This window comes from Nelusetta ayraudi, unplaced genomic scaffold (genome assembly GCF_046127955.1).
Source record: "Nelusetta ayraudi isolate G7.1 ecotype Tasmania unplaced genomic scaffold, CSIRO-AGI_Nayr_v1 ptg000011l, whole genome shotgun sequence".
NCBI lineage: Eukaryota > Metazoa > Chordata > Actinopteri > Tetraodontiformes > Monacanthidae > Nelusetta > Nelusetta ayraudi.
Genome location: NW_027466061.1, coordinates 26632680 through 26658209, shown reverse-complemented (window position 1 = coordinate 26658209; position 25530 = coordinate 26632680). Strand labels below are relative to the sequence as shown.

Sequence of the window (25530 nt, the reverse complement as noted above, 5' to 3'; positions counted from 1 at the left end):
TCCAGATTCATTCAGGACTGTGAGCCGAGACAGCGCGAGGCAGCGGCGGCCTTTTGACTTCAACGGGTTGACTTACAGCTGTGGCAGGTGGCGCCGCTGTAGCCGCTCCCCGAGCAGTTGCAGTGGAAGCCGGTCCAGGACTGAGAGCAGCGGCCGCCGTGTTCACAGCGGCTGGGAGAGCACCTGGGAGCAGCAAAGACAGGAAGGAGCAATCAGAGTTTCTCAAGGAGAATCGTGGCTGTGTGAACTCCGAGGATTGTAATGTTGGCTTTTCTTCTAAGGTACATTGAGGCAACAAAGTTGTGAAAATCCACTGGCTACCAGAAGCAGTGTTGCTTTAAAGGGATCCTCTTTGATATTGGAGGTCTACTTCCAACATGAAAGAAGCGTTGATTGGTTTGAGCTGTGCAGGCCTCACGAAACCAGCGCTTCTCTCACTCAGCCTGTTTTTGGCTCTTCCCCCCTCCACTACCTGCACAATCTGTGGCTCCGCCTTGGACACAACAACACTCCTGTGTGATTGGCGAGCCAATCACTGCTACAGCTAGCTATTTGGCCACTAGCTGTCATGCGGTGACACCTCACCCACATTTAAAATGTAGATAAGTCTGCAGAGGTGTTACAATGACAATCAGGTCGACTTCTCACGCAAAAATCCCATTTCTCCATAGTATCGCAGAAAAAGATAGCGCTTCTTCTGGAAATGCACAACTTGTCATTTTTCTCACTTGATGTGTTAGTTGGCGTGCCAGTATCAGTAAAAGACATATTAAAGGGCTGAAAAAGTTAGTTTTTCATCATAGGGTGTTTTTACTTTAGAATACAGACATTTCATTTCAATACTATTCATGAAATATCAATGCCTCATTCATTATTAATGTTGCTGGCTGTCGCTGCTGTACAATCCAACCTGCCATGTCATTTCACCTGAACACCTTTGTCTGCTGAAAGTTAGTTTAAAATAGGTCCTACACCCTTCAATGGCTGAGCAGTCAAGGTGTTGGAGTCAAGATCAAAAGGGCTGAATGTCCTTTTGGGTCCAAACTGGTTGCTGGTAGAATGTAGGTTCCAGGTCCCTCACAGAGCTTCAGATTTATCATGATCACATTCAGACTATTTGGAATAGTCAGTCTGGTGGAGTTGAGGCATTATTACCAGGATGGCCGAGTGGTGAAGGCGTTGGACTTAAGATCCAATGGATGTGTGTGTCCTCGTGGGTTCGAACCCCACTCCTGGTAAACTTCTCACACGGATTAACGGGAGCTCTCATACTTTGGTTACACATACTTTCAATGCCAGAAGTGTGATGAAGGGTCTACTTGTTAGATCACCTGCATGGAAGCAACAATGACGTTTTCATTTATCTTTTTTATTAAACAAAGCATGGGAAAACTTCAAGATTATTGGAGTCAAAATGAGAAAATAGTTTCTTTGCTTTTGCTTTGCACGTTTGTTTTTAAAGACACAGCAACAGCAAATTAAAAAAAAAAAACGATTTGCTTAATCTGGCATCTTGAAAATTTGGAGACAAATCTGCTCTTTTTACTGCCAAAAGAAAAACTCTGATAGGAGGACTAAATGCCTGGCTGCAACAAAGCAACGACTTCATCCCTTCCCTTGGAATTTTTTTTTAACCGTGCCTCTGATTGCATTTCTTCCAAGTCATTACTCTTACTCTGGTGCTGCATTCAACAGCTTGTGTTCGCAGACTAAGTCCGTTGCATGGAACTCTCTTTGCCGAGCAGATGTTTTAAATCATGTGCTGACCCCTTCTGTTCCTCGCCTTAATGTGTGAAGGAGATTTAGGGGTAATGAAACTCATGAAAACTGCATTGCTTTTGTATTTGCCGGCCTGGGATCCTCTGTACAAGCAGCATGTTGTGGGAGGCTGCTGAGGACAGAAGCAGACAACAGCAAAAACCTCCTGTGCTGCTGCTGCTGCTGCTGCTGCTGAGAGACCAACATTCTCTGCAAGTGCAACTGATGGAGGAACGCTGCTTGTTACACCAGCTGCCCTCCCTGTATACTGCGAGGGCCTCGTTCGCTGCTGGGCAACCAAATTATATATACAGCCACACTTTTGAAGACAACATCTTTAATACTTGAAAGGCTGAACAATTTATCCATCGCATCTTCGTTTTTCATCCCAGTGTAGCAGCTTTGCATGATTAATTAATCAGACAAACTCATTGTTTGATCTCTGGAAAACTACTGTTTTCAGATGGGAGCTTTTCATGATGGACGGTCTTTAAATCTAAATGTTCAGCTGCAGACATTGTGGCTCATAAATCTTGCTGAGGGGAAAAAAAAAAGCTAAATATTTATCATCGTGCAGCTTTTTCCATAACTCAAAAACAAGATCACAAATCATAAAGTACACAAGAGTTGCTAATTTTATTATCACAATGACTCTGCCTTGTGGCGATATTTGGATATTTGGTGCATTGCCTTCTTGTTCATAAAATTGAGAAATGTCTGTTTTGCATTTCTAAAGCCAGGGTGTCTGAAAAACAAACAAACAGAAAAACAAACCAGGCAGGTGTGCTGAACAGAGTCTGCAGCCTCTGACTCAGCAGCGCGTCAATGAAATTTCCCATTCACCTCAATGCTCCTCTGATCCAAAGTCGGCTTGTTAGCATGCCTTAACAATAAATTGTTGTTGAATATTAATCCAGACTAACATCTGCTTCACTTTAACCGCTCGACCTTGGAGCAGAGAACATAATAAATCCTACTTACAACAACAACGACCATGTGCTCACGTCCCTCCGAAACCACACAGAGACCAGATGTCTAATTAAAACTCTTGCACTCTGAGAAAAATGTCAGGTTGATAGGAGTTTTAAAACAGCATAATCATCCTAAGTGGGGCGATTTTTCCAGATTAAAGTCTTGTCCCTTTGAAATTTTTTATAGATTTTAGTAAAGAGAAAAAAAGCTATTTTAAAATAATCTTGTCTACATGCAACCACAAATGCAGGCTGTCAGCTGATGTCAGGGGCATTCCGAGCAAAGACGAGGCGCCACAAGAACATGCTGACAAATCAGAAGTCGGAAAACTGGAACAGAAAGTTAACAAAACAGCAGAGAATGCCATCAGAAGCTTCTGGTCCTGCAGTGTAGTGAGAGGGTAAAACTTCCTGGTGTAAAGATTCAAAACTAGAACTGCTATAATTCTGGTGGCAATTTATCTGCTTCTCCTTTAGGAGATGAAGTCACCCAGAGAAACATTGCACTCATAAATAATCAAACTAGCAACAAAAAAAAAAGAAAAAAAAGAAATTGCCTGAATAAACACAAACAACAAGTCGATTTTTCTGAAAATCATCCAACCGGAAAGAGTCTTTCCAAAGCTCTGGTTGCAGTGTCCTAAAGTTTGGTTTGTGTTTTGGAGAAAAAACTAAGCCACATGTAGGAAAAAAGTGATCGCGCAATTAATGAGACATTTTATTTTAACTCGCTTTGAGCTTTCTCGACTCAAACAAATCACGTTAGGAGAGGTGAAGAGGAAGCGGGAGGTGACGGCGACAGCACCTGCAGGAAGTCAAGCAAGGGAGGCTGGGTCAGTGCGCTGCTACATTGACGAAAGAAAATGAAAAGGTTCTCGGTGCAGCGGCGCCATCTATCACTCCCTATTGCACGCGGTGTGTTGTCTTACCTGCTAATGCCGAAAGCTGCTTTTGGCTGCGAACCCCATTTGTGGCTCTAATGGAGTGTTTGCTCTGCCTAATAACATTCTTTGCTACTGGCAACAGTCATAAAGCACACACATGCACACACGCACGCGCACGCACGCACACACACACACGCACGCGCACGCACACACACACACACGCGCGCACACAGCCAGGAAACCATAATAACCTGCTCTGAGGTATAAGCACCTCACCAGACGAAACGTGTGGGAGAGTCTATTTTCTCCACCTAAATCTACTGTACAATGTCTCCCACAGGCCTGAAATCCAATCAGTGGGATTACAAAGAGACAGCCTACGCTGGAGTCTGCTCCCTTTTGCTCCTGGACATGTTTTTTTCTTTGTAGTTTTGCTCCAATGGGATCCATGTTGGAGCTCCACTCTGCCCGACGACTTGATTTGTGCGGCTGCAGCCGTGAATGTTTTCATTAGAGACGCTGATTCTCTCTGCATTGGTAGATGTGTCCACTGTGTGTGATAGTGTGCGTGTGAGTGTGTGTGTGTGAGCTACTGCTGTGCGGACAGAATTAATGAGTTTATAATTGGTCCAAATGTCATATAAATTGTGCTCCTGTTTGACAGGACCGCACCTCCTTTGTTTCACCCTTCGACACACACATAAACATCATTCACACGATGCTAAAATTCAATAACTTGACTGATGGCATCGTAGTGATCCATGTTAATTACTCTCATCAGTCAGTTTCATGATTCACTGACTCGCAACATGGAAAATGAGAATTGTGCCATCAACTTAGTGCCATCGACTGGCCGGCCTGGTAGAGGAGAATCTAGCTTTGGGTGCCTGACCAACGTCCTCTCATGACAATGCAACTTGCCTTAGGATGAGAGGTGAAACGTTGTCAAGATAGTAAACTAGTACAGTTGCCTCAACTAAATCTTCAAGTGCTCTTGAAAGGGGTTTGAAAACCCTTGAATGGCTGAGAGGTTCAGGTTTTGGGCTCGTGATCCGGTGAGCACATCACCTCATGACTCATGACCAAACTGCATTTACCGGTTAGACGGGCGTCGCTTCATATTGACCAGATTCAGATGAAGGAGAATCATAATTTCTATGCCAACATCAATGAAGGCACCCGGCCTTTGAGCTTTTAAGGTCCAAAGATGATTCATAGAGGTTTCACAGGCGAAAATACATGTTGTAAGGCTGCAGTCACATTGTTATTTTACAACATGCTGTCTTACCAATGGGCGTGATTCGACATGGACAAACCAAGCCTTTAGTTTCAGTAGCTGACAGAAGTGATTGTCCTGTGTTCCAACTCCAAATCTGCTGTTGCACACCATTACCGACCAAACAAGAAATGCTCCATCCACCAGCAGGATGGCCAAGTGGTTAAGGCGTTGGACTTAAATTTCAATGAGCTCATGTCATTGTGGGTTCACACCCCACTCCTGGTAAACAGTGTCGGTTACATGTGCAAATGGTGTTTCAACCTTACGGCCAACATTATCCACTTGAGATGTAGCAGAAAAAAATCTTTTGGCACCATGACCGTCACATCCTCAAAATCTCCCCTCCTTTAAACTGACCTGTCGATGATGCCGCACATGTCGATCTGCAGGCTGCTGTGGTTTCCCAGCTGCTTCCGCTGCACCTGGATCAGGTCCACACGCTCGCCGTCCACAGCGATGAGACGCATGCAGCCCTGAAAGACGTTGAAGGGGTTCCTGCACTCTGACCGGCTGTCATCTTCGGCAGGGCAGCCTGAGGTGGTGGAGAAAAAGCAGAACGGAACCCTGCATCACCAGCCTTCCTCTGGAATTATGCTGACAGTTTCAGTCGGCTTGGGAACCTGAGTCACGTGACACACATGAAGGCAGGCAGTGTGGCGGTGGCATTCGAACATGAAGCAAAACTACGACTGCAGGTCACCTACCGGTGGCATCGTTTGGGGGCATCAAACTCCTCTGTCTCGCGGCAACTTTCATTTAAAACTGTTTGGATTTACACCAAATCTCATTCCAATTTGGGTTTTCTAGAGGATTTTTTGCTGGCTCTCTGATTCCATCTGCTTTTAACAGATGTTGAATGTTAGCATTTAGACCTGCTTGAAAAAAAGTTGCATGTGGTACGTAGAATTTGACTACAAACACTTTACTTGCCCAAACACAAGCAAGAGGAAAATCAAAATGAAAACTCTCTCCCAATTTACTTCTGGCACTCGCTTTCCGCTCTCACCTCCAAAGTAGAGGCGACTCTCTGCGGCGACAGGGAAGGAGTGGCTGGCCTGAGCGCTGCCTCGCTCCTCTTGGTCCACTGCGATGCTGAGACGACCACGTCTGGAGTGGAGCTCCACCGTGTGCCACTGGCCATCGTTCAGAGCAGAACCTGGGGGAGGGGAAGCGATCAAATAAACATCTAAAATGAAAAAGGAAAAATGTCTCCAAAAAGGGGACAAAGAGCTTGACTCCTTCACTGAGGTAACATCTTTGGCAGAATATTGGCGATCTGGACAAGAACAACAAATCGGTACAGGGGTAAAAAAAATAAAAAATAAATAAAAATTGCTGCTGGGCGGTAAAGTACGAATAGAGAGGAAAATTATGACGAGCAGTGGAGTGTATGATTACACACGTGTCCTCTGTACTTCCTGCCTCCGATGTGTAATTAACCTGCAACAAGTAGCTGCCGTTCTGGGACTCTGTATGCTCGCAGGAGTTGAGATTAGATCAATATCTAATTATCTTCTCATTTCTGCTTCTGGCTTGACACCTTGACCCCACAGCACTTCCTGTTGGTCTCACTGGGCTCATCTGCCGCTTGTGTGAATGTGACTGTGTGCATCTAATGCCGTAATAGAAAAAAAAAAGAAAAAAAGAAATCACAGCTCGGTTTATGAAATTGTGCGAGTATATATTTATTAAAGCCTGAATGCACCCGTTTTTTTCCGATCAGAACTCAGTTTGTTTGTTTTTTTTGTTATGTTTTTCCCCTAAAATTAATCCCTCAACACAAAAGTTCTGTTTTATGCAAATTGACTTCACCAGTGTTGTACAATGTTTAACAATCATCAGCGTCTATGCTGTCAATAAACTCCCTGGAAATTAGAAAAATGTTCTGCTTGCTCCGTGCTTTCAGAGGGATTTGGCTCAAACATACAGCTCAGGAAATCAACCCTTGGTGATGTCACAAAAAATACACCGATACCTCACTCACACTTCTCCCAGGTTAGTGACCACACCCCCAGCCATGTGTTGACTCCACCCTCTGAGGACGCCTTGTTTTTGTCCCCATCCAAATATTTGGAAGGATCTCCAAAGCATCAGTTTTAGCAGTTGGCAGATGGCAAAGGGCTGAACATGCATGTTACCTGGGGTTCTAGAAATGTTTTTCTAGATGATTAATTGGTCTGTTAAGATTATCAGTGAGTGAAGATAAAGTTGAAGCACTGGACAGGTTTCAGGACAGGATTCCCCTGTACATTTACATTTGCAGGAGAAAGGCCTTCCTTTTGGTCCTCTACCAAATTATTCACCTTGGTGATTAACTGCCTGGGAATCTCACACCAACTTTCAAGAACTGAAGAAGCCTTTTGGATGAGCGGCAAAACATTTTTAAGACAGCAAAACCAGTCCAGTTGCCTCGACTTCATCTACAAGGTGTTACTGGATGCTTAGCAATGCGTGACGGCTCCACTTTAGTCCATATTGACAAGTAAATCTGAAAAAAATGTAAAATGTGGGACCTTTAAAATGTTGGCACGACTTGTAGGAATTGCAGGTGTCATCTCTGATGAGACTGAGTTGGTAAAACAGATCTGAGGGTCTGACCTGCACTGAGCTCCAGCAGCGACCTGCCAGCTTTGTGGATCTGCAGTCTCAGTCTGGCCTCGCTCAGGTGCAGCCAAGCCACGCCCCCTTGCTGTGGCAGAGAGAAGGTGAGCAGAAGCCCCGCCTTGTTCCACGTCCTGAACTGGAAGCCGATGGCCGTCCCTCCCGAGGACGCCGCGCCCGCCACTGTGCCGGGCAGCTGGAGGAAACTGTCGGGGCCGGGGAAGGTGGCGGCGACGGCGAGCGGCTCGGTGCAGGAGAAGGTCACGTTGCCCTGAGATAGATGCAAAGGGAAAGGAAAATTGATTACTGGAGTGATAATACAACATAAAACATGAATATTAATCCCTTGCAGAGGGCGTGTCGATGTGACCTCTGTCGCAACCATCTCATCAGCAACTCTCCTTAAAGAGGACATTAGAGGTATTAGCATAAAGGTCGCAGCCAGACTTGACCTGAGCAAACCAGGACGCTCATTCAGGCAGAAGGTAAACAAGATAAGGGCTGGAAGTGTAGAGAGCTCTGGGAAAAGTCCCGTGCTGCCATATCCCAACATCTCTGCTGTTGTTGTTGCAAATGTTTCCAGCTATAGCTGTGCGAACGAGGCTACGGCAGCATTACGTGTGTTACAGTGGGCGCTCTGCTGGAAATATCAGTGTGATGATTCACAGGAGCCATCTGAAAGCCTTTAATGGAGCTCTATAAGTAAAGCTCAACTCTCTTGTGGTTTGTGGGTGGATCTTCTTCACTTGCCTAAAGCAGAGAAGTCATCATGCTCCACCTGTGACCATTGACTGCGTATAAAGATTAGTGGAATCATCACTAAGTCACCCACTAGTTGAAGCATTGAGGTTGGTTTTATGGTCACACTATATCCTGATTCCAAGATTTCACTAAACTCAATAAAATCAAATCAGAGAGAATGGAAAGGTCCACTGTGTGAAATTTGGCCTGATTTATAATTTTTATATTGGTAAAAGTTTAATATACTGCCCATAAATGCATTAATAAAAGATTATACTCACAGTACAATGAAAGTCATTTGGTTTTCCTACGCAAAGAACGGTTCTTATATAAGAACTTAGCAAGGGTCTTGCATTTTGCATGGGCATGTTTCTAAGGGATTTTAGGGCTCCATTTCATGTTGACAAACAACATCATCTTCAATGTTTTTTGTGACCTAGTTTGGGGGTCCCTGCTGGCCAGTCAGTCTCTAGAGAACCTCTGGGTCAACGCACAGCAGCTCAAACAGCACCAGGATGGCCGAGTGGTTAAGGCGTTGGACTTAAGATCCAATGGACGCATGTCCTCGTGGGTTCGAACCCCACTCCTGGTACAATGAAAGCATCTAACTCTAACATCTGAACGGTGACTTCTGGGTGGAGCTTTCAATATTTTTCTGTGTTCATACAGAAAATATTGAAAGCAGCTTGGACACAAGTAGCAGTTGTGTCCAAGCTGCTACTTGTACACAACTTAAAAATTCATGACACACACTTGGTCCAGTACTTGGTGTTCAGTGTGTGCCACTGTGTGTTTTCCCCAACAATCCAAAGTCCAGAGTGCTTTATTTGCACTTTGTTGGTCCCTGGGGTCTAGTATTGGCACTGAGTGTGAATGTATTACACACTGCATCACATCAGCGATGTTTACTCCCACTGAGTTATTCTCATGATTGCTGCAGGATGCCAGCAAAGAAATTTGGGCTCTTAGCGGTTTCATGAAGCATACGTCAAGCACTGTCAACCTCACATAAATAGTACCGCAGCCCTTCACCTTCACTTCACCTAAAAATTAACCCTTTGTGCTTCAATATTGGGTTCTTGGACACAGCAACAGCCGATCCAGACGGTCGGACCCTCCAGTGTTCGGCTGCAGCTTATCTTGTTTGTTTATTGCCGTCAGCACATTGTGTGTGTGTGTGTGTGGAGGGAGGGGGGGGGGGGATTTCCTCACGTGTCAGCACTTCATAACACACATACACACAGGGGGTTGAACTCATCTTAGTGCCGTGCCCTCGCCCTGCCTCAGGCGAGCACGCACAGACACGCACAGACACGCACAGACACACACACACACTGTGGAGCTGCTTGTCGGCTTACCACGGCTGTAACTTGGAGATCTTTGTGCTTGGCCAGCTGGATCAGGCTGTGGCTGTTGTACAGCAGGTTTTCCAAGCAGCCGCTGAAGTTTCTCCTGGAGGCGGGTGGCCTGTGAGCGCCGACGCTCTGGACTGAGCCCACACTCATCTAGATACAGAAACACACACGTGAACACAAAGGGTGCCAAGCACATTGGATGGCCAGTAGCTTTTCTCAGAGCAGTTTCCCCACCTGCTGAACCTCCCAGTGGATGAACTCTGCAGGGATCACAACCCTCTCGGTGTGCTTGTCCACGGTGAGGTTGAGGTGAGAGCCGCGTCGCTCCGCAGCTAAATGGTGCCAGTGCTGGTCGTCCAGCAAGCTGCCAAGAGATGCAACACGCCGGGGTTCAGAGGTCCTGCCTGGAGCAAAAGGAGAAGAAATGGCAGAGCTATGAGTCATCTGAGCAGGTGATGAGGGTGAAGCAAACACCGTGCAACTAACAAACTACGTAATCATAATGAATATTCTCTTTTGTCAGCGTCCCGGAGGGAGGGGCACGCTGAGGCCGCCGCCTCCAGTCTCAATCGTAGCACCGTTTGAACAGCAAAGCCAAACATTTGACAGTCCCTCTTTGGACAAAATCACAAAGGAAACAAAGTGCGGCTTCATTAATGATAGATGAGCGGCTGTGAGTCCAAATTATTGGATCTGTTTTCTGCGTCTCCCAGAGTGGCGAGATGAAAACTTTGCGTTTGTGGAGAGAGAGAGGATGCTGAATGCAGACAGACATTAAAAATGCATTGGAAGCTCTTTAGGGGAAGACAATTGAGACATCAAAGAGAGGAACACAGAGGGCTGGAAAGAAGAAGAAGAAGAGGATGATGATGATGATGATGATGATGATGATGATGATGATGATGATGGACAAATTTACATCTGTCACTTTGATTGTTGGGACAACTTCATCAGCAGACAGAGAGTTGAAATGATGCGTCAAGACTGAGGATAAAACAACAAAAAAACAGGTTGTTGAGCATGTTTTCGTTCATGAATCACAGGCTGATTTGAAAGATGGAGGAGGCACCATTGTGGGTTCAACAAAACCAACTGTCATTAGCAAAGATCCTCTTTTTTATTTATTTCCAATCTTAACATGGTCACTACAGAGGGATGGGCTTTCCTCTTTTTTTTCCCAGTGACCCTCCTCCCAAACATTATGAATTATGAATGACATCTGAGACCCCGCTCGGACTTGTGATGAGCCTACACTAAATATTTATTCCTTGATGGAAGCAAGAGCACACATTAGCCACATTAATGAGCGGCAGATGAGCCGGAGTGACGCTCGAGGCTGCGAAGAGGTCAGAGGGCCTCGGGGCAAGAGTCTGCAAGTATTAATCAATGTGAGCAGTTCTGCTAAAGTCTGTGTTATCGGGCCTGTATTTTCACACACACACACACACACACACACACACAAACACAGGTGATGCTAAATGTATCAAAACATCATGAAAATATAAAGAGAGGCATCAGAGAAGCAGGTCACGCAGAAACGTTGCCTCGTAAAGCGCAGCGTCGCCAGCCAATGAGGCGGCTCGTTCCCGCAACGCTGTAAACAGAGCAGAGCGACGCCCGTTCACAAGCTCAGGGTCAGTGCGCACGGCCCGCTGCCCTGAATTACACGGTGAGCAAACCCGAAGAAGGCCACGGATGAAGAGGAGGATGAGGGGGAGCAAGGACCGGGAGGGAACAGAGGGGAGAATTAAAGCAAAGAGACGGAAATAATGAGAGTCAGAGCCCCAAACGAGAAGGAGAGAAGTAAATTAGAAGGCCAGAGAGCAGCGGCAGCGTATCTAGAGAGGAAAAGACTGAACAAGAAAAAAAAAAGTAGGACGACCTCAGGTTGGGGCCGTGCAGGAAAACAAGAGGAGTAGATGAGGACAAAGAGCAAGAAGTCTACAGAGAATCACCTCATTTCTCCGGGAAAGACAACTTTAAATTCCTTTTGAAGGAATCAGCCCAGAGTCGTTTTCATCCCCACAACATACTGTGCCTCTACCTTAAATTAGCTGAGAGTGAAGCCGCCCGTGTCTGATAAATGATCATTGAAGTGTTCATGATGTCAGTTTTAATGAAGAAAGAGTGATGTGTGGAATCGAGGGAGAAGTGATTCTGACGAGAAGACCATGGTTTAAGAGGAAGCAACTCTTTGTTTTGTGGGAGAAAAATTAACTGTGGAGATGGATGGATGGATGGAAGGATGGATGGATGGAAGGATGGATGGGCAAGATGCCAGATGGGATGAGAGAGGTGAGCCATATGGTGATGAATCAGCAGGGCACCCTGACAACCTCAGGTTTGACTTGCTCACACACGCAGGCACACAAACGCACACACACACGCACACACACACACACACACACATGCAGGCACACAAACGCACACACACACGCACATTCACACACACACACATACACACACACACACCCACCCTTAACACATGCTACACAGGACAGCAAACATCCATCACAGCTGTAACCAGAGATTCAGCAGAGCGCCTGCCAAGATTTAAACCAATCAGGCGGCCATGTGCACGTTGTTATATTCCAGCGAGCTTCAGCCAACCAGCAGCGTCTCATTCTATCTCCAGCTGCTGCCAGGTGCTTTTCGTATTTTTTTTATTTTTTATTTTTTGATATCTTTAAGGCCTACAGTATATTCTGAGGTGGCAGAGTCGATGTGAACGACCTTGCGTGTGGAGCAGCAGCTGCAGCTTTCCTCTCTCCAGCTCCAGGCTGAAGCCCAGTCCTCTCTCGCCCTCCGCGTGCAGCAGCGTCCCAGAATTCCTCAGGCTTTTAAACTTTAGCAACAGCACGTCTCTGGTCGTCCGCTGGGTGCCGGGACTCCACCTGTACACCAGGCTGCTGCTGCCGTCCAGGCTCACCACGTCAGAGGCTGAGGGACCCAGAGACAGCCGCAGGACAAGAAGTCATGTTTTTTAAGACCATATGATACAAAGTATTGACTGATTGTAAAGACATGGAACTAAATTCATGAAGTGTTGTTGCATCTAAAAAGAGCTGAAGTCCTGGTAAGGTAAGGTGGCAATTTGTGGACTGAATGCAAATATTGTAAATAATTAGTTTCTTATTATATGCATTATTCTTTTTTATTCAAGATCAAACATTAATCATGTTTTATTTTTACATTTTCTGCCAACTTCCCAAAAATCCTGCCTATTCTTTCACTTTGTATTGTTGTATTGTGTTTCAAAAACAAATTGTTCTGGAAACCAGCACCTTTGTGACGTCACAAAGGACAACAAAAAGGTCTCAGGTTGGTTAAGCTCGCAAGACCCCCAGCCAGGAGTTGTCTCAACACGTGGAAGGTCCAACAAAGCTTCAGCTTTAGCAGGAGGCTGCAAACAGAGGGTTACATGTGCTGGTTTCTAGTTTGCTCCTCTAGCATGGCGATGACTCACTGTAGGGACAACCGTAGGCCTCCAGCCGCAGCCCGATCCTCCCGTTGGGGTTCCAGTGCAAAGGGATGAGCCGCAGGAAGCGGGCCACAGCCGGGTGCTGCAGCTTGTGCTGCACCACGCTGTCGGCATTGCTGTTGCCTGGGAAAAACTGGAGGGAGGAAAAATATTCGGAAAACATGCAACGTAGACATAATGCAACATGCACACGAAGAGTTGTAGAGAAAATCATTCGAAATGCGTGAAAGAGCAGAAGAAGCCATTATCCTGAGCCGTCACAGGAAGACAATCTGTCAATGTTTGTTTTTGTTTGTTGAAACGAGTCAGTTGAACTCAACTGGCTGCAAAATGACCAAACAAGATGACGAGCACATCCAAAATCTTTTTTCCCCGCAACAGACGGGACGTACAGAGGGAACGAACCGCCGCCTCTGTGTTCAGATGGCGGGAAGGCGGCCGACAGGATCCCTCCTCTCATTCCTCTCCAGCACTGCCGTCTGGCTATCTGTCCTAATTACATTGCTGCCTCCAAGTTGACACGCAGGTTAACTGGCTCCCTCGCTGCCGAGGGAAAGCTAAGACTCATAATTAACTTATTAATTCCTCTGTAATGACGGTAGAACAGAGCTGGATCTGCTTTGATAACAGGAGAGTTTTGTGTGCAGCTTATAATAGTGTCATAATTGTGTGTGTGTGTGTGTGTGTGTGTGTGTATTCAATGATTTCCCCCCCTTCTATGATCTTGTCTGATAAATGGGACAAATTTATGCTGACGGACACATAAAGACTGTGTAACATGTGTGAGTCCGGTCCAGAGTTGGCAGTTCAAATCCTGCAGGATTCAGTGCACCAGTGTTTTATGGAGACAACCACTCAGAATCTCCAACCAGACACCAGAAATCAAGTCCTTCACTCATTTATCATTTTCTCCTTCCGCTGGCTCCACCTTTGAAGATGTCTGAGTTATGAATGAAAAAACAGACAAACAAATAAATAAATACAGTACCGGTAGTTCTGGAGATTGACCCTTTGTTACAAACTGCCCCCCCCCCCCCCCAAGAAAAAAAAAAAAAAAAAACAGGTGTTGGCTCCGCCCACCTTGTTTTCGTGCAGTTCCAAACATAGGGAAGGTCCAACAGAGAGCATTGGTTTTAGCAGTAGGTTGTTAACAGAGTTCTAAATATGCTGCTGTGTGGAGATGTGGAGATTTCCTTTGGTGGGGATTCTGTTCATCGTGCAAGGCTCCTCCTCCGGATATAAAAGAGCCAGGTAAAAGAGTTTAAACTTGGATTGACATTTCACAGATTAAAAAAAAAAGAAGAGAGTAAAGAAAACACAAAGATCTCCATTGATTTGCACTGGCTTCGCCTTCCGGGTGCACTGGTGCTGCTGAGTTGCCTGCTTTTGGTGGTGAAAAACTCTTTAGGAGCACAAATATTCTGTGTTTTTGAGCCAGGAGACGTTCAAGAGAGAGCGTGAACAGCGTTTCATCTCCGCCTTGAAGTTGCCGAGAAGGAATGTCGTGAAAGTCAGAGAACTTTTCCGCTCCTCCTGCTGCCGGAACGCCGAAGATTAGCGCGCTGCGCCTCATCCGGCGACACTTTGATCAACTCTCTGCTGCGTGAGCAACGGAAACCGAGCAGCAGCTTTAAAGCGGCTCGTGTCGAGCGGCGAGTCGTCCGGTTCTTAAGCCGAGAGGTTTTTTTTCCCGCCGCTGAGATTAACCGGATCCTCGTGCCATGTAGAAATTACCCGGCTTTACAGAGAAGGCTTGCTTCCGACAGGGTTTGCAGCCAGGGGGCGTCCACGCTGGCGGGTGGCTCTGTCTCCCACCTCAAACATTTTTTCCTCATGTGCTGCTGGAGTGCACAACTTTTATTTTCCATCTTTGCAAAGAAAACAGGATTGAAAAATAATCAGTCACGTCACTTCACACTAAACCGCAAAGTGACAGGGGAAACAAATGATGACACGCCGCCTCGACCAATCAGGTGGCAGACTCATCCATCGGCGGGAGATTATGTTATTGCCACTTCAAGCCGGAGAGGGCGACTGATGTACGAAGCAGCTCTCAGCTGACTCCGAAGTACTGGCATCCAATAAGTTTTCTGATTTTCTAATTTTTCATTTTTTGGTAAAAAGCAGATTATTATTTCATTTCTAAAAAGAATTAAACTACATTGATCAAGGGCAGGAGGGGGGCGGGGGGGAGGGGTCCGATGTGTCATCTCGCCTCGTCTTTTTGATTGTCAAAGAGAATCAAAGCTTTTTCACTGAATTTTCTCTGTACATTTTAACGGCTGTTGGTTTGACTAAATACCTAAATGCTTCTAGGATGAGAATGTTTCAAGGGCCTGCGGATCAACAAAAAAATCCCCAAGAAAATCTCTGCTGCACCTGGCAGCCAGATGGTGACGGGCAAAGATGCCGCCGCCGCCGCCGCCGCCGCCGCCGCCTGAGTTTTCCGATCATTGTTCAGAAACTTGACGAGATGAAGATGGAGATTTCCATTTTTTTAAACTGATAATGAAGAAAAGCTGAAAACGGCATTTCACAGAGCCGTCACCTCGACAGCGATCCGCTCCAGTGGTCCAGTGGTCGGCGGGGAGAGCGACGCTGGTCTCGCTCAGGTCGGCAGCTGTCAGCGGAGCTCTCTTCCACTTGCTCATTTATTATTGATGGAGAGTCGGACGGGGGGAGACTTGGGGGGGGGGGGGACAACTGTAGCTAAGGAGGTAGAACAGTTTATCCAACGACTGAAAGGTTGGCGGTTCAAATCCTGCTTCATCCCAGTCTGCAGTTGTGTCCTTAGGCAAGACACTTAACCCACATTGCCTCATACGAATGTGAGTGAATGTTGGGTGGTGGTCAGTGGGTCAGATTGGCTGCCACGCTTCCGTCAGTCTGCCCCAGGGCAGCTGTGGCTACACGTGTAGCTCACCACCACCAGTGTGCTGTGAATGAATAATGGGTTCAATGTAAAGTGCCTTGAGTGCCCGGAAAAGTGCTACATAAATCCAATCCATTATCACTCGTCAAAGGCTGCCATCATCAGCCCGACCTTGGAAACATCCATGCAGACGCACGGCTCAGCTGGGCGCCTCACAAGAAATGGTGGGAGCCGAATGAGTTGGTCCGTTTATGTTCTAATCAAGTGTTATCACAGTGGAGCGTCTGGTGCCGAGGGTGACCTGCTGTCGAGTCCAATTCGGACATTTTCAGTTTCTGTGATGGGATTTGCTCCCATTTCAGCCTTTCAACTATCCATCCACAGAATCAGGTTGAAAATATTTGTGGACTCAGATGAAAATGGGACAGCGGGTAGAGAAGAGACTGTTTGAAGCTACTTTGAAAATGTAAAGAAAACACAGAAGAAGATTGGCTGTGATTTCTACACAACGGCCCAGAATCAAAGCGGCTCCTATTCACAAGCGCTTCAACACCAAGTGCCACTCCAAATCAAGTTGCCATCACGGCCGAGAAAGAGAAGAGCTCTTCTCTCCAAAGAGAGTGGATGGTATGAAAACACTGAGCTGCCCATTACGCTCAGCTGTCTCTGGAGAATAACTGTCGCCATGGCGACGGACAGACGCCCCACTGCTGCCAACTCCTGATCCCGACTCAATCACCCTCCACAGGCTCGCTGCACCATTCACACATGACAAAAAAAAAAAAAAAAAACTCAGGGGACATTCCAAGCATTTCCTATCAGTCAGTGCGTTTACATGGCACTAGAGCAATTCGAATTATTGCCTTAGTCCTCACGCGCATGTAAACACCTTACTCCGATTATGATCGGAGTTTGAGAACTCCGATTGGAATCGGAGAACTCCGATTGAGACACCCAGATAACGCGATTAGAATTCGAATTTCTCTGCCATGTATTACGCCTTAGTCGGACTATTAACTGGACAATGCGAGTGCGCACGCGCCACGCCTCGCTCTCGCGACTCATGACCGCACAACTACGTCGTCTAACAAAACAGACGGCGCGGAAACAACCTGGCAAACGTGAATAAGAATGTTTACATTTGGAGAGAGGATGAGACCCGGGGCGATGCTTTCTCTTCTAAAAGAGATGGACATATTAAAATAACGCGCAACGGAGACCTTTTTATAAAGGTAGCGCAGCAAATGTAGGGCTCCGGCTTTGCGCACCCCTGAACAAACACGTATTCGTTCGTATTTATATTTCTACCTTTTCGTTCACATTTTTTGTAAGTTAGAAGAATTTTAACTTTGTAAAGCACACCAAAGAAATGTTTTTTCTGATTTGTTTTTATTTTGGTAATTTCACTGTTATCCTGCTGGAAACGGCGTGCAGCGGCACGAGCTTCCTCCACGGTCGGCACTTTAATGAGCGTGTGTGTAACTGAAGACACCGTTCCTTTGCAAAACCTGTACACAAACTCTCCCACCAGTCTGCTCCGATCCCGAATCCAACAAGAACGAGAGTTTCGGGTCCGTAGCGACGGCACAAAGCGTAGCATCGAAGACATTGTGTTGTTGTAGCCCTCCAACAGCAGACGACGTTCTTGTCTGCCTTTTAAAATAACCATGAGCACGAGAAATAGGGTGCAGCTTATCTGCTAAGCAAGTAACACGTACATTATGAACTATCGTTCCATATCATAGTGATTTAATATGTCAATCGAAAGCAGCTGACCAGCTGAAAAGACTCACTCCACCCCCTAGTGTTGGGAGGATGATACGTTCCTGTCAACAATTTGAATTTCTCAGCTGCAGGTATACGGGGACCAAGGTGAGAACTCCGATTGGACGAGAAAACCGAATTATTGCTTAGTCCGATTAAGCTCTGCATGTAAACGCACTGACTTAGGAAGTTCACATGACGTGATGTTCCAGAACTCACACAGAGTCAGAAGATGACTGTGGATCGGAGGACTCACCCCTTTGCTCTCCTCCTTCCTGTACTGCTTCCAGTTGTGCCCCGTGTCGCTGAACATCAGCAGGTAGGACGTCAGCCAATCGGAGCTGCCGTAGCGACCCTGCGTAGCCACGGCGGAGATCTTGGTGCGCTCGCCGAGGTCGACCTCCAGCCACTGATACCTGTCCGAGGTGACAGGGGACCAGCCTCCGGCTCCTGTGGCAACAGAGGGGGGGGGGGGGGAATGGATTTATTAAATGTCAAGCCAAAAGTTAAAGATGTAATTAGCTTTTGAGTTGTTGCTTTGTGGGCGAGAAATGAATTGCACGACCTTTTGAGCGTTGCCTGATCTCATTATAATGTTAGAGCAATAGTAACGCACTTTCTTTTCCTCCCTTGAAAGATACACAACACTTTGAAACCCATTTTAGTCGCATTATTGAACACTGTTGCGTTTCTTCTTTTTTTTGTTGTTCTTGTTCTGCTGGAAAAGATGATTGGTTTCATTTCAAGACAGTGCAGGTGTGTGAGTGCGTGCACACACACACACACACACACACACACACACACACACACACACACACACACACACACACACACAAACACACCTAACATTTCATTTATGAAGTGTGATGGCCAGATTGCCACAGGCAGCTTTTTAATAGCCTTTTCTGAACCAGAGTTTATTTGTCTTATTGTAACAACAGGACACGATTGGCAGGAGGGAAACTATAATTCTAAGCCACTATTTGTTTCATGTTTGCCCTTGTTTAAAAGAAAGAGTAAAAGAAAGATGTCACAACTTTTCAGACGTTCCTGGCACATGATCAAACATCAATGGCTTCAACCACATTAAACAAAAAACAAGTCTACCATTTAGAGGCAGTTGCTTGGTACATAGAATAAAATAAAACAAAAACAGCAATGTATGCCAATCGAAAGTCTAAGATCTGGAAGGCATGAACGCAGAATTCATTTAGGCAAGGAGCAATAAAGGCACTAGCACTGTTTTAGCTAAAATATTAGCCGCTAACCTTCACTTTACCGTGTTATGGCTGCAGGCTAATATTAGCAAACATGGAAAAACAGACTTTACAGATGCGTTGTTTTTAGCTAAAGGCTTGTGTTAGCACAGCAAAAGGTTAATTAAATGTTAGCACTTGCAGCTGCAGGCTAATATACAGTATTAACTGGTGACCAAACGTCCTGGTTTTTCATCCATTTCCTAAAATAAACTCAAGTAATGAAGAAAAAAGTATTTTATATTCACACAAAGGAAACATCCTTTAAATGTAGTGAAATCTTTGGGTAAACTATGAGCATCATTTGAGTACCCCAAAATATGGTTACCCTACTGCTTATATGTTAATAAAAACAAACTGCATGGTGTTCTTCATCTCCAGCCGGCCAAAAAAGTGCCTCCAGCACCGACTTAATATCGTTGGCTTTATCATTAACTGTGTTTATAAAGCCAAGCAAAGACTGAGGCGAGTGCTGCTATTTTAGGCACTTGGCTGTTAGAAGAGTTCCTTGAGGATCAAATTTGACCCACTGGTAACACTTTGAGCTTGACACGCATGTCTTAACGTGTTAAAATCTATCTCGCATGTTGATGTCAAATTCAAGCGTGGGCTGAACGGGTAGAAGGCAGTTCATGAGGTTTGAAAATGTTTATCATTTGGGTGGGTGCCTTATTTTATTTATGAGTTTCTCATGGAAAAAAAATGCAACACTTGCACATCTGACCTCACTCTTGAGAAATTGGGCTTGATTAATTGGTTGCGAAAAGCATTTTTACATCAGATTCGACTGTGCAGAGCCTGATTTCCTGTCTCAAGCGGTCGCGATATAACAAAGACAAACCATCAATGAGAGGTTGCGGGTTGCGGTGCTGCGCATCGATTGGTTGCACGCAACGCCGGATTATTTGCATCTCTTCCCAAACACAGCATTACCGAGAGGCAATGGCGCGATCTATAGATTGCCTTCTTGCAAGTCTTGATTCCGTTTGCTTGTATAATGTCATCAATGGAAAGTTGCGGTGCCAGCCATCGATCGCTTTCACAGCAGCTCCTCCCGCAGCTCCGCAGCCTTGCTGTGATTCAAAAAACAAAGGAGCGGCAGAGCACATCGATTGGTTGTATCGTCCGACAAGAGGTGGCGGGGGGGGGGGGGGGGCAGTTTAGCGAAACACGTTGATGAGATCAGCGTGGTTTTCCATTCCAAAGTCCAACAGGTTCCTGTCCGAATAGTGCGGCACCACGTTACGCTGATGACGTCCTACCTGATGGCGAAACACCGTTAACGGGCAACGTGCACTTGTCGATCTGTCGGAATCGAGCTCAGCGCTGGGCGCTGTGTGGGTGTATGTTATCTGCATGAATGTGTGTGTATGTGTTTGTGTGCGTCTTCGTATGCATTAAGTTAAAGTGCTTTGTCAGTCAAAAGCAACGTTTTATAACACCAGTGGCAGATGGACCATTTAAGAGGAGGAGGAGGAGATGGCTGCCTGGTGTCCCACTGGGCAGGCAGGCAGGCAGGCAAGACACACACACACACACACACACACACACACACACACACACACACACACACACAACCATTACCACCAGAGGAGACAGAGGGAGAAGAGGATGTGTTAGCACACAGATCATTGACCGAACAAATAGTGCAAGTATTTCTTGTCCGCCTGTTGCCATTCTAGTGCTTTTTTTTGGACGCGGCAGGGAGTGTAAAAAAAAGACAAATATGATGTTTTGGACCACAGAGTTACTCCAGTTTGGGATGCGTGCTGAAGCACAGCACTGAAGGTGATGCTGTTTATCGAAAGTAGCACTGGCACATCAAACATTTACCAGCTTTGAGAAAAGTTTCGGAGGAATTTCTTTGATGCTGAATTTCACCAAAGAACTGATGTGTTTCCGCTGTGTGAACTGACAGTGACAGGCTTTGTTTTCAATGTAGTCACAGTGGAGAATACGTTTGTTTGTCACACAATCCACACATGAAAGACCAGTCTGGAAATGATATATTTTGTATATATATGTCACAAAGGGCCACTGATGACTCTCCTAGCTTGGTGACCATATTTTTACCTGCTTTTGTGTCTGCCTTTGTTTTTGTCTCCTTCCGTCCAACACAGCCTAGCAAAGTCATAGCAGGAGGTTGTAAACAGAGGGCTCAATATGTTTGGTGTGCTTCTTTTTTTCTTTTTTTTTTTTTTTACAGATATAACAAACCACAATACAGTGCTCTGGGATGAAAATTAGTTGTTACAAGTGTTTTATTTTTAAAGCTTTGCAAATATTTTGTTGATTACATTTTCCATGGAGTCCATCTTGGATCTATTTCTACTCTCATATCTTTGGCTCAAAGTCAGAAATGAGCCTCTGAAAAACAAGCACTGGTAGCTTGAGAGGAAAAGTTCAGCTGTGCAAAAAAAAAAAAAAAAAAAAAAAAACGAATCAGTGTCTGTCTGGCGGCTTGTTTGAGCTCGATCTTGAAAGTGCTAAAGGCCAAAGCTAATAAGCGACACGGCTAACAGACGTGTCCGGTGGCGGGACGGAACAGAAGCGAGGCGACACTCCGACCTTCCCTCGTGAGAATTAGAGCGGCGGAGGAGTGAGAGAGAGATCAGAAGGAGGCGGTGGCGGCGGTGGTGGCACCGGGAAGCGTTGCAGAGATTCGCTGTGTCCACCCTGTCAGATATAATTGAAAACGCGGCCAAGTGATGGCTGACACACCGAACACTTCCTGTCACGGCTGTCGCTTTAGATCAAAGGCGGCTCCTCTGCTTCCTCGCTCATCCGGCGTGTGATGGAGCGGCGGCGGCAGCGGCTCTGATCATCGACCGGCAGGCTTAATGATGGTCGGAGGCGTGACATCAGTGGGCCGCCGGTCTGGCCAATTAGGTGCGAAACTCCCAAATGCTTTTAGTGCCTTTATCGCCTTGTTTTTCCTCAAGATGAAAAGCTTGTTTTCTCTCTCAACTATTGTTAACGCTCACATGGACTGACTAAAACACTCCCTTTTTGTGAAAAGAAGAGTATTTTTCTTTAAGATTCCCATTCACAAGTGCATCTAAAATGTGTTTCTACCTTGTGCCACGGCCCCCACCTGTCCACTAGAGGCCCTCAGCCATTCTTGACACTTTAGCCACTCCACTGCTTCACGCAGGCCAAGCCAACCGTGACACTGCGAGGAGCAGATGGACGAAGACGGAAAGAAAAAGCTGACGAGTCATTAATAATGCACAGATATTCCACCGGACAGGTGCAGGGGACGGACGGGAGCATGAAGGAGAGGAGGCGGCGGTGAAATGAGGAGTCAATAGCGAAGGCAGGAGGTCGCGCAGGAGAGTGGCTTTTACAGCGGGAGGACCAGCCTGAGAGCTCATCATTTTGCATGTGAATAACACCCGGGATGGTAATTTCAGCGGGATGATAACACGGCAGACAGACGGAGGCTCTAATAGGAGCAGCGCAGGCTCCGCGGCCGAGAACACGCTCCCTTTTGAATCAACGCATGAAACCAGGAGGCTTCCGACTTAAGCCCTTTTGCATTTCAGTCGTTTAGCGGGCGATTACAGCAGAACTTTTATTTTTTATATATAAGACTACTCCACCGTTTACCGCGAAAACGTTGGTATGATTGTCAATATTGTCCAAGAGCGGAAAAGACTGCGGCAACTGGGGCTGTAAACAGCATCGCCAGGAAGAAAAGAGCCTCTTAATTAGTTTACGCAGATTAAAGTGAGTGGCAGGCTGGGCAGAGACCGATGGCTGCTGCACAGAGACGTGGACCAGATGGCAGATTTCAGGGATAATTTGAAGCGGTGAGAGAAGAGACGAGGGATTCCAGTGAAGGTGAGGTGGGAGATGAAAAACAGAGAGTTGAGGACCAGAAAAAGAGTCCGAGGCCCAAATTAGGGACTCATTCATCCTGCAGGTTGGTGCGGAAAGAGACATTTATCTCTAATCAGCTGTTGCCAGAGCTCCTCATAACTGTCTCCCGGCCTCCTCGTGGAAAAGTGACGTGCCTGCGCAAAAACATCTCTCACTGCTGCCATCGCACAGAGGGGGAAAAACAAAAAACAAAATCGAAACCGGCACAAATAAAAAAAAAAAATGATGCTGTACACATTTATCACTACCACACCGCGTGTGTGGTGCGTGCGATAAAGCTGAGCGTCGCTCGGCTCGATACGTCATCATCTCTTTAACGGCACGCTGGACTTAACGAACTGGCCTCGGCTCTTCCAATCCAGATGCAATTACCCAATAAGTATGTCCAGATGGTGGAGGGGAAAAAGCTCTGCCTTCTGCTGAACAAGATGAAGTGGGCGTGGAGTCGTCGAGAAGGAGGAACACCAAAAAAAAACCTTCTCGTGTCTGATGGTTCCTTGTGTTTTGGAAAGCAAATTCCAGGTCTGATGAATCCCCAAAGATCCACCTTGAATAAAGATTCAAGTGAAATTGTTTGCAGCCGCCCTTGGAATTGCCGGACCAATAAGCATGGTTTTTAGGGACGGGAGGAGGGATCTACTGCCAGGAGTGGGTTTATAATAAAGGTGCAATAACAGAAATCCAGAACCAGTGGTATTGTATCGTCTGCCACTATTACACTACTACACAGGCATATTCTGACTACAATGTAAATGGGTCCTGTAGGATACATGCAGGGCACTGCAGTGTGCTCAGAAGAACAAAGAACCAAAGCCAATAAAGGGTTCTTGTCTGCGGAACCGCTTCACTTAAACACTGAGACGAGCTGCTTCTTGCGCCGTTGAAAGTGTTCTATTTCTCGGCTGACACGTCCATCGTTGCCACTGGAGGTTCGATTGTGATTGATTGTGAGAGACGAGAAGTTTCATCCCCGGTTTGCTATAACAGGCGAAATAATCACTCTTTCTGCGGGAAATAAAATCCAGCAAATTTGAAGAATATTCAGTTCAGAGTGTCGGCTCGCTGTCATCCAGTACAACAACCGATCCGCATCAAAGTCTGGGAGCAGCAGTGCGCGGGATATCCTCTCATCCGTCTTGCCTCGTCCTCCGTGCCAGCCGGCACTGGCTGAGTCAAAGTTGGCAGTTCATCATCGGGAACCACAGAGACAGAGGCAGCTGTTATCACTCACAGCCACACAGACACTAATCTCACCTTTTCTTTCTTTCTTTTTTTATGTTCGGGGTGTGGAAAAAAAGAAAAACACCACACATGAAGCAATTGTAAACTCAAAGTGAGTCAGTGGGTTCACGGTGAAGATGGACTGTGGTTCAGACGGACAACTTTCAGACGAGTGTAGCTTCTGCCTACAGGCTCCGGAAGACGAATCCACTCAGACACTAAGGAACACCTTAGCTGGTTGTTGACCTACTGGATTAGGCTTGTGTATTGACTGGAGTCCTCCAGACTTTCCCATGACTTCCTGTGAAATTCTGGATAGGACTTCTGTCTCACGGCATCTCAGACAGCATCTGTATTAAATAGCAATCGGCAGCACATTGTCCACCTGGAAGCTATGCGTGGTTACATGTGTCTTAAAAGCTGGAAGGTGAGGGCAGATCCTTCAGCTACCAGCTTCAAACTACAGGGCAGAAAACAGGACGATAAAGGCTGATTTAAGATGCCTCTCACTGGATGATGGCAAGATGAATAGTTGAGCCATAAGAGCTGAAATCTAAGGGCGCATTCACACCTGGAAAGTCCTTTAGTTCACTTTCTTCGGTCCGGACCACAGGAAGTACAATGTATCTTTTTCGGTTTGGTGCGGTTCCTTTTCACAGTGCAATTTTCGCAAGAGTCCCAGGATTTGATAACAAACAAACATGAGTGCAAAGATCGTTCAATCATTGGACAAAACGGTCCGGGGCAGGGTAACACCGTAAAATACGGAAATTAAACAATCATGGATCTCCAGCGTGCTGAACTCATAATGATTTTTTTTTTTCACACAAAACACAAGCGTTTGCAGGTAATTTGGAGCAGCAGAAGCTTTTGATGCAACATTGATTATGAGGGATTGTTTACCATTTTGCGACGACGTAGACGTTTGGCAAGAACCGTCTCCTCGTTTCGCCACGTTGAACCACAGCTCATGTTAGCCTAACGGTCCGACTATGCTAACCAAAACATTATTTCCCATAATGGTTGTGGCTACGGAAGCCTGTGACGTGTAAAAAGGTGTGTAATTTCACAACTGGTTCGAGCCACGGTGCGGTCGCTTTCATACATCAACTGAACCGCACCATGGTTCGTTTGGAAGCGAATCGAGACCACCCCTCCAGCGAGGTCGTGGACCGGCTGTTTGCTCCGGACCAGAGTTCGCTGGTTTGTATTCACACCAGCCCAAAAGGTCCGCACAAGGGCCTTTTTTGGTTTAGTTTGAACCAAACAGGGCTGGTGTGAATACGCCCTTAGGCATTATGCTGCTGCACAAAGTGGGCAAACTCGGTCAACAGTAAACAATCCAAATGGGGAATAACAAAATTTACATAAAGAAGCCGATGATTTATTTGCCAGCTTGAGTATTAAAAAAAGTGCCTCTGTGGAAAACGACCATTGGCTGGATTCACACTGTGGATAAGCGCAA

The 25530-nt window shown here is 46.1% G+C and overlaps 1 protein-coding gene and 2 non-coding genes across 4 annotated transcripts in view; 2 read left to right on the top strand and 1 right to left on the bottom strand.

The window, feature by feature from the left end:
• LOC142885627 (contactin-associated protein-like 4) overlaps positions 1-25530 on the bottom strand; it is a 68104-nt gene that overhangs the window by 21559 nt on the left and 21015 nt on the right. For both annotated transcript variants that reach the window (XM_076022285.1, XM_076022284.1), the window contains exons 3-11: positions 17963-18156; positions 13056-13203; positions 12323-12529; positions 9824-9993; positions 9593-9739; positions 7491-7764; positions 5899-6048; positions 5250-5424; positions 77-183 (exon numbers count right to left, since the gene is read on the bottom strand). In XM_076022285.1, the coding sequence (XP_075878400.1) occupies positions 77-183; positions 5250-5424; positions 5899-6048; positions 7491-7764; positions 9593-9739; positions 9824-9993; positions 12323-12529; positions 13056-13203; positions 17963-18156 (1572 nt within the window). The remainder of the gene's footprint in view (positions 1-76; positions 184-5249; positions 5425-5898; positions 6049-7490; positions 7765-9592; positions 9740-9823; positions 9994-12322; positions 12530-13055; positions 13204-17962; positions 18157-25530) is intronic.
• On the top strand, positions 1154-1238 carry trnal-uaa (transfer RNA leucine (anticodon UAA)). The gene has a single exon. It is a non-coding gene; the product is annotated as a tRNA-Leu (tRNA).
• On the top strand, positions 8744-8826 carry trnal-uaa (transfer RNA leucine (anticodon UAA)). Its single transcript has one exon. It is a non-coding gene; the product is annotated as a tRNA-Leu (tRNA).